The sequence below is a fragment of the Calonectris borealis genome, chromosome 5 (genome assembly GCF_964195595.1).
Source record: "Calonectris borealis chromosome 5, bCalBor7.hap1.2, whole genome shotgun sequence".
NCBI classification, from domain to species: domain Eukaryota; kingdom Metazoa; phylum Chordata; class Aves; order Procellariiformes; family Procellariidae; genus Calonectris; species Calonectris borealis.
In genome coordinates, this window is record NC_134316.1 from 43,166,673 (window position 1) to 43,183,800 (window position 17,128).

Genomic DNA, 17,128 nt, shown 5'->3' on the forward strand with positions numbered 1-17,128 from the left:
TCTTGTGACTGATTTGTGATCTTTGCTCCTTGTCCCTACCACTCCGTCCTTTGGGATATTAGTGAAGTGAATACTTAGGGAGTTCAAAAAGGATAGGGTATATTTTAAGTATTTTTGAAGAATAGATTATTTTCTGAAACAATGTATTTGTTCATGTGCCCTATGGGTTAAAATTGTAGATCTTTCAGTCTTTGAGGCCTTAAGGAAACTGGGAGTAATTTTGGCTTTCCCAAAATATCTGTGGTTAGGGAATTGTGCACAATGAAGCAACTCCTAAAAAATTGCTGGCTTACAGATGAACTTGAGATCTGGAGAGGCACAGAGATGTGGATTAAAGACACTTTTTCTTCATATTCAGGAGTGTGAATAATTGGTGGGTGTTTAATGCTGCCCAGTCTGTGAATTAACCTCGTAGTTATGAAGCAGATGAGACTCCATGGTGTGGAGCATGAGGATGGGTAGGCAATTCCGTGCTGGCCAGTGTCTTCAGGGTCTTATGGCTGATACTGTTTTGCCCATGGAGACTCTGGGCAGAAGTAGGCTTACTTTCTGACATACTGTGCGTAGATTGACATAATCAGTGACTTGTTTGTCACTGTTTGTGTGAAGTGATGAAATAATGAATACAGTCTTTTCCTTGCTGTGTACAGTGAAGTGTGAGAAAGTGAGAGCTCTGCTTGCATTCGGGAAAAAATTATGCGTGCTTTAATGAGACTCGGCTGAATGCCTCTCCTTTGCCAAGGGAGGTTTAAACTGCATCTTGAGGAGAGCGTGCAGGAATCGCAAGTGTGGGATAGATCCCTGCATCCTCTTTGAACTGTTTCAGAGACATGGGATTCATTTCCTTTTTGGGATGACTTCTCTCAGGTACAGAGCATTTCTGAATTGCTTGGCTTTTGTCCTCCAAAGAACAAATAATCAATATAGGTGTTATATTCTGTTACTTTATACATCTCTGACACTGCTTATTGGAGTGTCTCTGTGCCTTTTAGAGGTACAATTACTGTTCACCTCTGGCATAAACATCCCAACACCATCTTCCAGATGAAGAGTATTCAGAGAGAAAGTGCGCTCCATCAAAAATGATGTGGGATATCTGTAGCAGATCTGAAATGATCATCATCTGACATTTTTCTATTTTAGAGCCATAGGAATATTACCTGTCCTTCAAAACACCCCTACCTCCCAAATGTTCCTTTTCTCCTCCAAAGCACAAAGAGAATGGCCACATCTGTTTTCTGGATGTTGTCAAATCATAATTGGCTCTCAGCATAGGGAGTCAGTTCAGAACAAACAAGATCTCCTTCTCCTAATATAATATCTAGACTATGCAGCTCTAGTGCAGTTCAATAAAAAGCAGGTAATTATTTTTGTTGTGTCTGTTCCTTGTATTCTCCTAGCCAGTGATGCCACTGAGCGGTCCACAGGCAGGGTAAGCAAACTGCATGACCTGGGATCCTCCTATAAATCACAGACCAGAATTCTCTCCACAATGAATAATCTTGTTTGGATGTGCCTTTTCAGTGGTAGTGAGGGGGAAAGAAACAATTGTCTCTTTATTTGTAAGCTGGGAGAATAACTAGAGTTTTTGTGGTTGCTTTACCTTGAAAGACATTTATCAGCTCTTTCTTTGATGTCACCTCACCAGTCAGTTGTACCCAGCTTATGTGCTCAAGAGGTCATAAAGGAGTTAAGAGCCTCAGTTTGAAAAGAAGTGATGGTACAGAAGAGGGCATGTGGAATGGGAATGAAAAGACTAAAACATAAATAGCAGGAGCTATAGGCATATCAAGTATTTTGAGAATTTCTGTCACTTCTCTGTCTGTCTCTTTGTCAATACTTGCAGATTCCAGTTTAGTTGCTTTCTTAAAGTCACGACGTGGTGGCGGTGAAGGCCAGAAAAAGGAATTAAAAATGGAACAGAACAGACTGGAGGAGTTTGTGGAATCTCTGCCTGTGGCTCAGCATGGTGCAGGATCATCTCTTTCCACTCAGGAGTCGGGTCTAGAAGAATCTGTAAGGAAGGAAGAAAATATGAAGGTAGAAATCACAGGTAAGAAATGAAGTGCATGTTGTTAACGTTCTTGAACATAAATGTAAGATTTGCATGGTGTTTGCATCAATCCAGATTGGATTGATGTGACACTTTGTTAGTTACCCAACTCAGAATTTTATCATGATATTTAAAAAATACATCTATTTTGGGTTCAAGAAAGAACATCTCTCTTATTTCTAGCTGGACTCCATAGATTAGAAGGGTGTAACGGAGGTGAGCTGTTCAGTGGGAGGTCTTGCTTTGTTTTTGAAATTTGTTCTGAGGTCTCTGAAGGGAAAATGTTTTAAACTAGGCATCATTGCTCTTCTGTTCAGTTGTGTGAACAGGGAAACAGAAGAGTGTGGTAGTGAGATTCAGCTGATGCTTGAATAATTTCTTTTAACTGGGACCGGCTGGGGACAAGAGGGTGTTGGGTAGTAAGAGTTAGTGATTTGCTCACAGGATGGCATGGAGATGACAGTCAATCTCACTTCAGGGAAATTGCTCATATAGCGCATGTATGTCTTATCACACTACTCCTGATGGCCCCACTCTGTGGCTTGTATCTCGGAGCCCACGTGGTGATTTCCACAGGATACAGTTCTTTTCTTTGTGCTGTGGATGGAGGGAATTATTAAGGTGTAGAATGTTCTTCTGCTTTTTTGGAAGAATTGTACAGAGCTGTTGCCTCTTACGACAGAACTCTTTAATACTCAATATATGCCTGTATGAGGAGAAGGTGCTTTATCCCCAGCAGCTAGAGTAACCCATATATTCTCATGGCAGCTAGAGCAACCCATATATTCTCATGGTGGAGAAGTGTTTTCTTAAGCTTCTGCTCTTACTGTTGCTTTCCTCACTGCAGTTTTTTGTTTAGCTATTTCTTTTTCTCTATTGTGATTTTAGGCTCCTGTTCTCATCTTCCCCACACTTTTGTTCATAGCATGTCTCTCTCCCTCGTTAGCACGCTTCTCCCCCAGTTTCATGTCAATTTTTGGCTGTCTATATCTCTCGATACTCTCTTCTGATGCATTCTTTGTGTCCCAGTGCAACGTGCAGGCTGATTAAAGAGGTCTCTGAATCACTCCTGGATTTCAGCTTGGTGTTTGCAAGAGATAACAACCATTTATCATTCTTGATGAGAGGAATGAGTCTGTGAGTGTATGTGTGCGTACACGGGCAGGAGAAGGAAAGCTGATTAGCCTCTTATTGAGGAAAACACTTCACTGAACAGTCCTTTTGCTGTTTCTCCCCAAGTTTTACTTTTCCACGAATTCATCTTAATCAAAAGGACTATTTTTAGTTCCTTTTAGTTCCAGAACAATCAAGTGCACAAGTAGCACCAGGTTAAGTGACATTCTTTTATTCGACTGGGAGCAATAGAAGCGGGTTGTTCAGCCTGCAAAGACTGAACAAGATTGTAGTAGAGCTCTTGGGAATAGCTCAGTGTTTGGAGCGTCGTGTGCTGACAACATCTTTTGCTTCCCATGGAAGACTGCACAGGAAAGGAGAAGAGGAGTTTTCCCAGAATATTTGAAATAGCAAAGAAAAGATGAGCAGGAACACAGTTATAAAACCAAGGGAAGCCTTTCCAGCACCTGAGTTTATACCTGCAGCCCATCTTGGCCAACAGGAGATGTAAAATATTAATTTGACATTAGCGCTTAGTGTTGGGATTTTGCATCTGTTCATGCTCAGAAGTAAACTCATCATGAATAACCCAGCAGAAATGGTCATTCTGAATTTCCCCAGGGAGAGGATGACGACACAAAGCAATGGGATTGTTCAAAAGTCAAACCTGCCTCTCTAATGAGATAAAAGGCTACTGTTTCTAATAAACATGCCTTTATCCAGCAACTTGTAATCTTATCAAATGGAAAAGTAAATTCTGGCACCAGGAAAAGCGGAAGCAAAGCAGAAAGGGAAGAGGTTGGGTGGTAGCCTTTAATAGAACCCAAGTCTGAAAAAGTTCAGTGCAAGTGTTGCATTCACACTGTCACCTTGTGTTTCTGTAAAGGGATCTCTCAGTAACTGAACAATCTGCCTTGTTTTCAAGCCTTGGAATATATATCCGTCTTTTCTTGTTGATCAAGATCCTAATACTAAAGGCTGGTGGTAATATGTGTAATCCTATTCATAGAATGATTAACTCAACTCTATCAATTTAGCGATTAATGGAGAAAACAATTTGTTGAATTACAGATGTCAATAGATTTCATTTTTCTGCTGATTTTATTTCCTCTATTTCTGCACCTACCACCCACAAACATTCCACTTTCTTAGTTTCAGATGCTTTTTCCTTCTCTTCAATTAAAATGTGTGCTGAGCCTTTCAGCTGCGGAACAGCTTTCTGGCTGGGGAAGATAACTGTGCTTGGTTCCTTGCCTGACTCAATACCACGTTGATCATAAGGGTGAAGTTTCATCCTAGAAAGGATGAGTGCCCTTCCTGAAAGTTTATCTACTAATTGGAGGAAAGTAAGAGGTTAGGTTTCAGGCCAGTTATCAGCAGGAAGAATTCTGATGAAAGAAGAGCATCTCAGTGGGACTCATTGTTCCTTGCAAGAGAAGACTAGAGCACTAGGATTAATAGCTGCAATGCAAATATGAGTTCTGGGCTGCTCCAGCAGGACTGATGCTGCTGCTTTTCATGCCCTCAGACTGCCCGTTCCTGTCCTTTTGTGTAATTTCTCTTGAGATAGCAAAGACTTCTTGGCTCATCTCTTCTCATGCCGGTATGGGATAGTATCCTAGTAGCAAAGCATTACTTTTTGCTAGTGTTCAGATCATTTCCAGTTACATCTCTCCTGTCCCTTCACTTGTGAGATTCTTCCACATGCTGATCTGTCTCTTTCCTAAGGCAACTCTTCTGATGTCAGGCATAAATGTCTTGTTTCTCAAATTCTTCTAGTCAAAGCTCTTTATAAAGTTAAATCAGTAGTTTCTTTCTTTAGTACTTGCATATCTGAAATTCTTGTTCGACTGTCCAGTTTCCCCACTGAGCTGTTTCTCAGGCAAGCTGTGTAAATTTTCAGCTGTTTTGATCTTTTCTTCCCAAGCTGATCTCCTCAAGCCTTTAGAGGGGGACACAGAACGAAAAGCAGCATCGCAAATGCGATGAAAGCACAAATAGTAGTGTTTGTGCTCTCTCCAGTGTATCTAGGCTGAAATCATACTGGCTTCCAATAATTTGCTTGGACCTCTCTGCATTAATACTTTTGAATGATTTCACACTGCCCCTAACGCCCCCCTCCTTGGATGATATTAGTTTGCTTTCTCTAAAGTAGGGCTGATATTATTTTTCTGCCCTGGTTCTAATCACTTGACTTATTTGTGTCCTGACTTCTGTTCAGCTTCTCCCAAATTAGCCTTGTCTGTGGATTTCATTAGTGCTGTTTACTTCCTCTTCTAGCTCTCATGAAAGATGAAAACAGCTTTAAACCTTTGATGTTTATGCATCAGCCAACAGTCAGTTTGAAAATTGTTTTCTTCTTATTTTACATGAATCCTATATTTGATGGAGTCTTTAAGCCAAGTAGGTTGGCAAAGAGGGAATAGTATTTTCTTCATTCCTGCCTTGGAAGGTAAGACTGCCATTTTTCCCCTCCCACAAAGATGATGATCTGCCTGTGAAGCCCAAGAAGGAATGGATTCACATGGACAATGTGGAGTTTGAGAAGCTGGAATGGATGAAAGATTTGCCCCCACCTCGGCAGAAGAAAACCAAAAAGGTTTGAAAGCAGAAACTGATATTTTTCATGTTTGTGTCTGGATCGTGCTTCGCAGCAGTAACAGTTTTGAAGGCTTCAAAAACTAGTCCTCTGGTTACTCAATCTGTAAAATTTCATCAAACTGGGAGATTCTCCAGTTTCTTCCATAGGCTGGGATGATACGTGGTCAATTCAGTCTGTAGTGCTCAAGAGAGCTAGGAAGTGAGAGTTTAGCAGCTGTAATCTGGGATGAAACAAGTCTGAAAGCTAAGAAAAAAGGAAAGAGGGGAGTAAATTTTTTTTTTAAGAATTTGAGGCCTGACCTGGGGAGTTTTTGAACTGTCATCTTCCAGCAGTTGATGTAAGAAGTGGTATTTTAAGCGGTGAATGGAGTGAAAGGCAATAGAAATAATCTTTTTCTCCCTCCACCCTTTCATTGTAGGGAATGCAAGCTCGATTCAGTTTAAAGGGAGAATTAATTCCTGCAGATGCTGATTTACCAACACATCTAGGCCTGCATCACCATGGAGAAGAGGCAGAGGTAGGTGTAATGTAGTAGAAAGGGCACACCTATTTATGTTTTCTGTGTTTGATTTGGCAGATTCCTTTTGTGTCAAAGCTTTTTAGTGACAAAACCCTTTGGAAAGTGTGGATTGGTGATTTTCTTTTGAAACAAGCTCCTGAGGAGAAGTTGGATCTGCATGCATTAACTGCTTTGCTTTCAGAAAACTACATTAATACTTTTTATCTTAAATGCCATTAAGGGTCTATGGTGTTGGAAAAAGGTGCACATACCTCCTTTTCTTAAGGAGTCAGTTTTCTCCTGTCACATCAATGATTAGAATCTCTTTTGCAATTGCCACAAAGCAGCAAACAGCATTACATTGCAGCTTATCTCCTGTTATGCAGTATTTTACAGTTAATCTTATTTTAAAGGGCCTGTTTTTACCTATAGCATAGGGGTTTTTTTTTATTTTTTTTTTCTTTTTTGTTCCCTCCCATTTAGAGGGCTGGTTATTCTCTCCAAGAGCTCTTTCATTTGTCTCGCAGCCAAGTTATTCAACAGAGGACACTGGCTCTACAGGTCTTGGGTCGTATTGTTCAAAAGGTAAGTCACTTTCCATGGAATTCCTCCCCATAATTCAAGTTGCTGGTGAATCAGGGCCCAGATTCTCTGGTACTAGTTGTTTGCTTTCTACTATTCAATGAAGGTGAGCAAAATCACCAGCAGGGCATTCTTTTTCTGAGGATATCTCCTTATTGTTAGAAAAGTTAAGTGTTGTGGCATAACAAACTGAGTTTCAGGTTTCTCTGGAGGGAGATGCTTCCTAGCGTTGTTCAGCAGCAGTGCTGCAGCTTCAGTTCTGTTGTTGCTTTGAACACAAGTTATTTTTTTGGTGTTACTTTTGTGACAAACCTATCCTTGGCAATGACCCTTTCACTCCTCTTGTCTGAGCCAGCTTCATGATGTACTTTTTCTGTAGGAGGTGAGAATGAACCAGCCTACTCGTAAAGCAATGTGCCTATAGCATAAAGCAAAATGAATATTTACTTCTGTGCATGTTTCCACCTAACTCTTAGGGGAAGTGCTAACCTTCCCTCCAACAGCAGTGGAGGCAGAGAAGAAGAAACAATGTATTTTGAGAACGATGGACCAGAACAGGATGAAGTCAGAAGATGGGTCCAGACTTTAGAAAGAAAGGTTTCCTGCATTAAGGAACTGGAGTTGCTTGCCTCTGTAGAATGAAGAGAAGAGAGAATAAAGGAAAAAAAAACCTGCACACAGGTTTTAGCTGCTTTATAGTAGAAATGGGAAGAGGCAGACACGCAGAATGTTGAGATGTACCCAGTTTAGATGACACAGCTTTAACACTGGCTCTGTGTGGCATACATTTCAGGCCAGGGCTGGAGAGTTTGCTTCCTCCTTGAAGGGCAGCATTCTGCGTCTGCTGCTTGATGCTGGGTTTCTCTTCTTGCTGCGCTTCTCGCTGGATGATGCAGTGGATAACGTCATGGCAGCATCTGTTGGTGCTCTCCGGGCTCTGCTGGTGTCACTCGATGATGAGGTGAGACAATCATTAAGTGCCTGGGCTTGCTTTCATGCTGGGCTGTTTACAGGAATCCGAATGAGAAGACTTGAACAAAGGCTTGCTGGATGGGTTAGCTTAATGGTCAATAGAATGCCATTGCTGTGCTTTGGGACAGACAAGGGAGTGTGTTATCCCAGTTTGAGAGATTCAGACATCTTTTCTCCTGTTTGAATTAGTTCTGCCCCATGATTAAATTCAGTGCAGGCTGCTGAGGTTCTCTTCCTTTTGACATCTTTACAATCTAGATCAGGCCACTACTAATGTATGTGTACAATTTAGGTTTTTTTTAGTACGGCCTCTTATGTTGTTGGCTTCTTGCTTTGTAGTTTTCCTGCTTCTGAACAGATTAAATATTCTCCCTGCTTTCCCTTATACCTCGTAATGATGCTGTTTTCTTTTTCTCTCATTGTCCATTTTCTGCTGTTCTCAAATGCTTTTCTTACACTGATAAATATCTAATTCCGCCTTCTCATGTGTCTATTTTCTCCTTGATGCTTTTTCTCCCGTTAGAATGTTGAAACTTCTTTTGGTGTTCAGAGATACTAGAGAGCCCTGAGGAGCAAGACTAAGACGTCTTCCTGGTTGGGCAGAAGCAGTTTTTATAGGCAAAGCATTCTGTGGGCTGTATTTCAAGTTCCTTCCATGAGAGCTGCTCCTGTGTCAGACTGCAAAGGGGCTGGTGATAGAGAAGAGTGGGTGGATCTCAAGAAGCCCCCTGCAACTTCTCCCAGGTCTTTAGAGCTCTCCCTCATGGGGTGGCAAGAGAAATGAAGGACTGGGTAGCTTTCTCCACATCTTGCTCCTTTTCTAAGCTATGAGCCTAATGGTGTTCTAGATGAGTCCTGCCCGCCTGTGGTAGGTAATTAATGCTATGAATCAGCTTCTTAATGTGCTTTTCTTTCTTCTGATATTACCCTGGTTCATAACTGTCTGCAGTGCTCTGATTCTCAGGTCAAAGCTTGTGGTGTGATTTCTTGTATAAGCAGGGATTGCTGAGTCTCTCAGTGCCAAAAGCAGCGCTGTGAGTGCCGTGTCAGTGTATTTTTCTCATTCAGAGAGTCTTTCCTAGTGTCTCGCGTTGCTGAGTTTCAAAAGGTCTCTGAGGAAGCGACAGGGCTGGAAGTCTGACCTTTTGCTCCAGGATTTGGGAGACAAACAGGATTTATCCCCACTATAAACACAGAAGATCAACGTACATAAAAATCATGCTGTCTGAAGGTTTTGTTCATTCATCAATGGCTATGGGAAGGGAACACCTTTCTCTTTGTTTCCTTCGAAGACCCAGATACTCCGTCTTATGCTTTTCCTTCTCTTGGTGTGAACGAAGGCTATAGTCCCAAACTCTGTATTCCGGATGGACTCATAGCTTCATCCCCCAAAGTCAGGCCTCTTCTGACCATGTCATTCACTCACTTACCAACTTTGTTTAATTTTTTTTTTTTAAATTTTTTTTTTTAATGTCTGTTAATAACTTGTGCTTCTTTAGCACTTCCACTTGAAATTTTTCAAAACAGCTCAGGGTTTAGTTGAAGTCTACCACTTCTTTTCTGACTACTGTGGGAGTTATTTCTGAGTGCCAGTTTAGGAAATGGAAATTTAAAGCAGTTATTAAGTAGTGCAACCATTCAATTTGACTGTCTTTTATATTCTAAAACATTTTGGGGGAAGTAGGTCTGCTATGGGAGCAATCCTCCCTCTGAAGAGTTGAAAGCTCACCTATTGCAGTATTGCCCTAGAACTTGAGAGTATCTGACACTGTCATTAGCTGTGAACAAAAAAGGGTTTTTTTATCAATAAAGCATTCCATAATCAAAAGCATCCTTGAAATGTTTTTATCTTCCATCATTTCTTTGTGAGAATTTTATTTTATGTGCGTTTATTCTCCTTATAGAAATATCTTGATTGGACGTTCTCATGGTACCAAGGGATGGCTGCATTCCCCTTTGTCCCCAACAATGAGGAGGAAGAAGAGGAGGAAGAGGAAGAATTAAACGGAACAGAGAAGTCTCAAGATAAAAAACTAAAGGATGAAAACAAGCCAGATCCAGATGTGGCCCGATATGATGTTGTAAAGGTGTGCTAGACCTGAAATCTTTTTAGGAAAATAGGCTCTGCACAGTGGCGATGTGTGCTGTTGAACCGTCTGTCCTTCTGTCTATGCTATTAAGAACATTCTGAACAAGAATTAGAACTCTTCCCTGTTGGATGTTATGTTTCTGTCATATATTACCAGAAGGGTAATTTTATTGATCTCTAAAAATGGTGAGACTTGACCTGTGTGATTTCAGTATCATTAAGTATCTCTAACTCCCTCTAGGGAAATTAGCAACAAGAACACTGATGACCTTGTAAGACTTGCTGAAAGACTGCTTACAGACAAGATTTTCAAGCTCACTTACTTGAGCTAAAAGGGAAGAGGTTCCAGCCACTATTGAAGTGTCTGTATGCACTTTTGTGAAGTTAAACATGAGTGTCACAGCTAGGTAGTTCAGAACTAGTTAGATTTGTACGACACTCTTTTTATATTTGACATAAGGTGACTACTTAGCATTTCCCCAATTTCATTTTTCATATTTGCATTTCTCAGATAGAGTTACAGCATTTGGAAGGAATTCCTCACATATTTGAGCCTAATCCCACATTCCTGATAGGAGATCTAAAAATAGCAATCTTTGTTATCTCAAACCCAACGTTGGTGGAGCTGATGCAACTCTCCTGCCTTCTGCAATCATTAAAACCTGTGATCACATCACTTAGGCTATGTGCTTGAGCCTGTGTTCGAATGGCACTTGGTTAAAAGCTTTACTGGGCAAATGAATTACTGTACTTGGGCATCTGGTCTCATTTAGAGGCTTCATGATTTCACATGTATGAATGTGATGATGCTGTTTAAAAAGCTTAACAAAAGAGTTGTAGATAGAAAAGATGAGATCAGTTTGTGATTCTGAAAACAGTTGCATTGTTCAGCATAATGGATTTTAACTTGTGCCAAGTGGCCCAAACTCAGAAGATATTTGGGATAAAATTCTCCACTGTTCCAGTTGTTGCAAAATTCCATTTCACACCTCCTGTTGGCTGTTACAACCCAATTGCTCCACATAGTTGGAAAAGGAGTATTTAACTAGCAGCTGAACTCAGTCAGGCCTGGAACTACACCCTTGCTTGGATACAACTTTTAAAAAGTATTGGTACTTATGAACTCAGGTGTTGTGGAGTTGCCTTTTCCCAGAACTAGGAATGCATAACGCTGTCACTTAAACTGCAGATTTGTTGCCTAGCACTGCCACTGATCATGGTCTTCTGCTCTGTAAACCATAAAACAAAAATCACATCATCTCTCTGCATCTCTCTTTTCCTACTGCAAAATAGGAATTGGTGTCTGTTCTCTGCTTCTGTCAGCTTTCTCTGACATAACAGGTACTATCAGGCAGAGTGCTGCGTTAGGTGGAGGTGGTGTCTAGCCAAAATGATTCAAGGAGCATGAGGACCCTCTTCAGCCACATTAGATTTTAGCAGTCCTTTATAGGGAGGGTTGTTTTCCTATTCCCTGTTACTTACAGTTTCATGCTCTGGACAACACAAGTATCCAAACTCCACCAGTGATGTGATTCAGAACAGAAGTTCAGTCATTCCTGCTCTCTTCAGCTAACTCTTGCTCCTTTGCTAGCGCACTGGCAAATCCGCAGAAACTTATCTGTTTCCCCACTGGTAATTTTAAAACTGTCTCTTTGCAGAAGATGTAATTGAATCTGCTTTTGTCTTCCAGCAACTGCAGCTCAGAGTGCCATCGTTAAGAGCATAATGGATTTTTTTTTTTTTTTTTTCTTTCAGGGACTTTTGAAGACACGGATCCAGCACCGGCTGAGGTATATCCTGGAGGTGGTGCGACCTGTTCCAACAGTAGTCCTGGATATATTGCACATCCTCACCCACATAGCAAGGCACTCCTCTGAAGCATGCAGCCAGGTAAATCTCCGATTGTTCAGGATCTCAGGAATAGTAGAGAGAGGTTTGAAAAAGGGAAGAAAGAAGCAGATAAAGTTATGGCAAGGAGATTAGACAAACTTGCGTGTTTTGCATGTCTTCTGCCTGACTGCATAATTGCATACCTTTAGATATTTGTGCTGCCTGCTCTTTCTCTGCAGCTGCTTGACTGTCCTCGGTTGATTGACACCATTGTCAGGGAATTTCTCCCTACTCAGTGGGATCCCCAAGTGGCTGAACCAGGATGTTTACTCACCAGCCTCCATGGAGTTGCTTGCGCCACTGCTATGAAGTTCATCAGAGTGTTGGCATCTGGAGGCCGAAATGCAACAGCCAGGCTGGTGAGTGATTCTCAGAAGAGCTTTTCTGATTGCCAAGGCCTTTGTTCTCTGTGCCTTACTTTTTACGTAAAGATAGAAGATTAAGTGGAGGTGACTGAGCTGAAGCCAAAATAATCGTTGTGAAGAAGGTGCATATGTGTGTTTTGAAGCAATTATTGACAGCATCATAATAATGATGCCTTCTGCTGTGTACCAGTAGAAGAGCTGTCTCAAGCTTTTCTCTGGTGTTTTTTTTATGTAGCGCAGTTATGCGAAATTACATAGCACAGCTCAGTGATACTGACCAACAGCAGGTGTTTAGAGCGCACATTGGTGTGTGATGCTCTGTACTCTCCCGTGTTCCAGTGATAGGCAGCTTAGGACTGTATAAACCAGAGATTTAATTGCTATCCTTGTGTTTTATAATCCTGGTTGAACTTCCTTGCCATTCATTTGTCTTTATAATTCTGAGGCCATTTATCAGTATTTCCAACCCCTCTTATCTACTTCTGGACAGGTTTTCCACTTCAGAGATAATTGCATTCACTCATATAGGTCATCACACTGGTGCTATAAATGCATAACATCTACCAAGAGCAGCACCCATTACGGTGCAATGAGCACCTTTTAAGGTTTTTGGTTCAGTATTGTTAATAGCACCTAATAAATTGCCATCCAGGAAATTGCTGACATCAGCAGAAAAACACCAGTCTGTGCTATAAAATACATAGAATAATGTGCTGATAATGGGTAGTGGGATATTTAAAGGCTGTTAAGTGGTGCTAGGAACATAATAGAAAATCTTTGAATTTTACTCTATTTCAGGCTTTGTGTACTCCAGGTGTTTCAAGGCATGCAAAAATTGCTTAAAAGGTTCCTGCCACTCGGGCTTTGGTTCTGTTGCACTCTCATGTGGCTTGTTACAGGCACTTAAACATGGGAATGGAAGATAATAAAAAACTAAATCAAAATCATCAACGTAGGAATTTATTTTAACTAACAAAAAAATTCTTCCATCTTCCTCCTCTGGAAGTAAATTTGACTTTGCCCCCTGTTCTGTAGGAGGGGTGACAGAATTCATAGTTTGATTCATCAGCTCCTTTGCTTTCTTGCTGGTGTGCATTGATTTCCCTACAAGATGTCTCTAAAGCATTTGAATTTTAAATTATCTATAATATGTCCTTGTGTTATGAAAAAGACATAGTAATCTCATTTGTTTAGACAGAGCACACACAAGTTTTTGTATGTGTGGGAGAAGGAAAGAGAAGCGCTTTTTTTATGGTTAAGCAAAAATACCCAGTTGTTGGGGAGGATAAAAATTATTTCTAGAGACCTGCAAATGAGTCATGTCATGCTTAATTCAATACTAAAATAACTTCAGAGCATTTCCAAGGCATGAAAATTCTATAATCTTATAAAGGTAATAGTCAGGAGGTACCCTTTTTATAAAATAAACACCGAATCATAGAAAGATTTAGGTTGTAGGACCTCTGAAAGCCATTTAGAGCGACCTCCCAAAAAGAGCATCGGCATCAGTTCAGTACTTCTGTATACAGTGTTTTCCGTAAGATATAAATTTACACGTAATTTTGACTAATAGAGTTCTATTTATGACTACTTAAAGAAGGATAATTATATATTTTTTAAAAATCAGTGAAAGGCTGCAGAGAACATCCAAAACAAGAGCGTGTGTGGGCTAGACAAACCTCCCTCAGGAATGATTTAGGTGTAGTTGATTTGTGTTGGGAATGGATTAGGTAACACCTAGGCACCCCTTCCAGGAATACTTCTCTCTTAATAGCCATTGACCATTTATTGATCCTTTGTAATATGCCCCTTAAGATTACACAAGGTAAAGACAGATTTGAACAGCACAAGAGGAGTTCAGAATGAGCTGAATTGAAATCTGCAGCTCTTCTGGTGTGTCAGACTAATGAGGTAATGATGCATGCAACTGTTGTCTCTTATCCCTTTGTCTTTTTTGTTGTTCGTTCTTTTTTTGTTGTTGTTTTTGTTTTACAGCTTAACAAATTTGAAATGAAGAGTCGGTTAAGTCGATTTATAGCTGAAGACCCGCTGGATCTGCCCCTGCCCAGGGAAGAAGCCATCAGGCTAAGCACCGAAGCCTTTCGGTTGTGGGCTGTGGCGGCTGGCTATGGTCAGGCCTGTGATCTCTACAGGTACAGTCCAAAGCTGGAGAAACGGGGGTGGAGGGCACCACGGTGAAAATGGACGTTCTGTTCCAGAGGGGCAAATACAGGGATGTCCAGGCTCAATCTCTACTCCTTTCAGGGAGTCTTATCTCCCTTTCTCTGGCCTCCTGCAGTAAAACTCACAGTTTCTAAAGGTTATTGTGTTGAGTATTGTCTTTTTTCTGGTTGTTCTTTCTCCTGTGTTTGAGCACTGGTATTTTGTTTCTCCTCTGTACTATGGGAGATCACCCTAACTTTTTAGAGCTGCATCTTTTTTCCCCTTGAAGGCATGAATGAACTGTGCTTGTGTGACATCAAGACACATAGGTTGCAGCACACCTAGGATTGAATCTGATGACCTAAAGAAGCAATGGGCGCAAATGGAAATACAGGAAATTTCACTTAAGTGTAAGAAAAAAATTTTTACTGTGAAGGCGATCAAACACTGGAGCAGGTTGCACAGGAAGATTGTGGACTCTGCTTCCTTGAAGATATTCAGAATCCAACTGGACATGTTCCTGGGCAAACTCGCTCTAGCTGACCTGGCTTGAGCAGGGAGTTGAACTATAGATCATGTTCAGAGACCCCTTCCATCCTTATCTATTCTGTGATTCATACTATAGGGATCTCTACCCTGTGCTGGTGAGGATACTGCAGTCCCTGCCTGAATTGCTCAACACTTACCGTGGGAAGAGCCCTATGATTGAGTTGTCTGTCCAGCGAGCTACGGCAGTAGTTACTTTGCTAATACACGTGACGCAAACAGCAGGCTACACGGCAGAGCTGCAGGCCAAGCTGAGCAGGTAGGCCCTCTCTGTCACCAGTTCTGTGTATCTGAGTAGTTGGCATCCTGTCTTCCTTCTCTTTGGTTTGGACACCTGGCTATCACCTTCTTTTTTTTCTTTCATTTTGGATGGTTTACTGTCCCACATGTGAACCCCTGCATGGTGGGGTGTATTGCCTCTGACACAAGGTCAGAAGGGGTATCTAGTCTGACAGCTGTATACCTGCTAGCCTGATAAGAGGCAGGAGTGAAAATCTGCATTCAGCTACGGGCAGAAGGGCAGTGTTAGCCAAATGCCTTGCTGAAAGGAGCTAGGAACTTCCTTTGACCTTCCCATTGGGGAAAAGAAAGTAACCTCCCTGAGGTTTGGAGGAAAGAACCTCTCTGCAGAGACCAAGATGAGTCAGGATTAAGAGGTGGGTGGTTTTGATAGACATCAAAGCAGTATGATTTGCTGAAGACACAACTACTTTTTCTAGTGAAAAGCAAGAAACTCTTTACCTAAAGCTGGATACTGAGGTAGTGTGTCCAGTAAAACTAGAGCATAGCTCAAGGACAGAATAATGCAGGTGAAGAAACTTCAGCTTCCATGGGTAGATTCTGCATTCGTCCTTTCTGCCTAAATTGATTTGGTCTGGTCTGTGGGAATGTGCAAAGACTTGTTTTCCCCTAGTGGCTGTTGTCGGGTATTGCCTTCCAGACTACATGCAATTGGAAATCTTGCTATTCAAAATGATGATTCGGAGAGAAAATTGTTTCTGAGGCATATTCACTATCCTGTGTCATTCTTCCATTGTGTTTCAGTAACAACTTAGAAGATAGTGAACAGATTCCACCTCCTCCAGTAACGTGGAATCAAGTGTCAGGCTTACAGCCCTTCCTTGAGACCAGTCTGAAAAAATTCCTCCAGGAGATATCCCAGACAGAAACGTGGCAAACTCTCCAGCCTCTGACCACAACTTATGTGATCTACCTGGGAGTTTACTACAGCGCTTGCAGCCAACAGGTAAGGCCTGAAAATACGAGGCGTCTTTTCATCTCGCCAGCATCAGCTTGTGTATTACCTCTGAAAACCTGAACTTACAGGCAATGCTGAAAAAGACAGACATTGAGGCATCTAGCTGAGGACTAGATTTTGTTTACCACAGCTCACATCTAGGCTGCGTGGCATTTAGGGTCAGATAAGTCTGCTGATCCTTCACGTTAGCAGTGCCAAATACCACTGTCTTCCTTTCTTGTCCTTTCTTCCTTTGGGCTCAGAGTCTCAATCAAGGTATGTGGCAGTGCTGTGACTGTTCTGATTTACTGCAGAGATCCAAAGCGTGAAGCAAATATGACCTAATTTAGTTTGGCAGTCCTTTCTCCTCGTGGCCTAAATCAAGTTGCACATTTTTGCATTTCCTGGGGTTTGAGAGCGTACATGTGGACAGCTACACTACAATAATCTGGTTGGAAGATTGAGCGTTGAGGGTCATGCCGTATGAACTTTGGATAGGAAACAATAAAGATAAATTTATTTGCTGCCCTGCTGACATTCAAGGTGAAATTCTGTAACCCAGTTACAGTTGTAGTATGTGACTGTCTTTTAAAGTGAGTTTTCTGAAGGTGACGCATCAGTGTGATGCTGTTGAAGAATAATGTCTTATACTTTAGCTACCTTAAAGGTTCATGTTCTAAAGATAAATGCAAGTTTCCTCTTTACTGCCCAACTGACATGCCTGAGTTCTGACCTGGGAGAGCTGTCTTCAGGGTGTGGGGGTAATTTAATGGCTGTAGTTATTCACACTTCTGCAACTCCTCTGAAACTTGCCCAAAGCAACTGAATTCGTTAGTTGTGGCTGGAGTGGAAACCGCCAGTATCTTTCAAAGATGTCTTCAGTGCCCCAAAGATTGGTAGTACCCTTCACATGCTGTCATTAGGTCCTGAGCATTAGAGAATGAGGATAACCAAGAGGTTAATACTCCTTTTCAACCTTTATAGATATCCCAGAAGAGTGACTGACAAAATAATTTC

At 41.4% G+C, this 17,128-nt stretch overlaps 1 protein-coding gene across 14 annotated transcripts in view; it reads left to right on the top strand.

The window, feature by feature from the left end:
- RPAP1 (RNA polymerase II associated protein 1) overlaps positions 1–17,128 on the top strand; it is a 154,980-nt gene that overhangs the window by 11,927 nt on the left and 125,925 nt on the right. For all 14 annotated transcript variants that reach the window (XM_075152124.1, XM_075152128.1, XM_075152130.1 and 11 more), the window contains exons 7-17: positions 1,847–2,053; positions 5,650–5,765; positions 6,187–6,285; positions 6,751–6,852; positions 7,643–7,810; positions 9,726–9,908; positions 11,666–11,800; positions 11,980–12,159; positions 14,161–14,318; positions 14,954–15,133; positions 15,919–16,120. In XM_075152124.1, the coding sequence (XP_075008225.1) occupies positions 1,847–2,053; positions 5,650–5,765; positions 6,187–6,285; positions 6,751–6,852; positions 7,643–7,810; positions 9,726–9,908; positions 11,666–11,800; positions 11,980–12,159; positions 14,161–14,318; positions 14,954–15,133; positions 15,919–16,120 (1,730 nt within the window). The remainder of the gene's footprint in view (positions 1–1,846; positions 2,054–5,649; positions 5,766–6,186; positions 6,286–6,750; positions 6,853–7,642; positions 7,811–9,725; positions 9,909–11,665; positions 11,801–11,979; positions 12,160–14,160; positions 14,319–14,953; positions 15,134–15,918; positions 16,121–17,128) is intronic.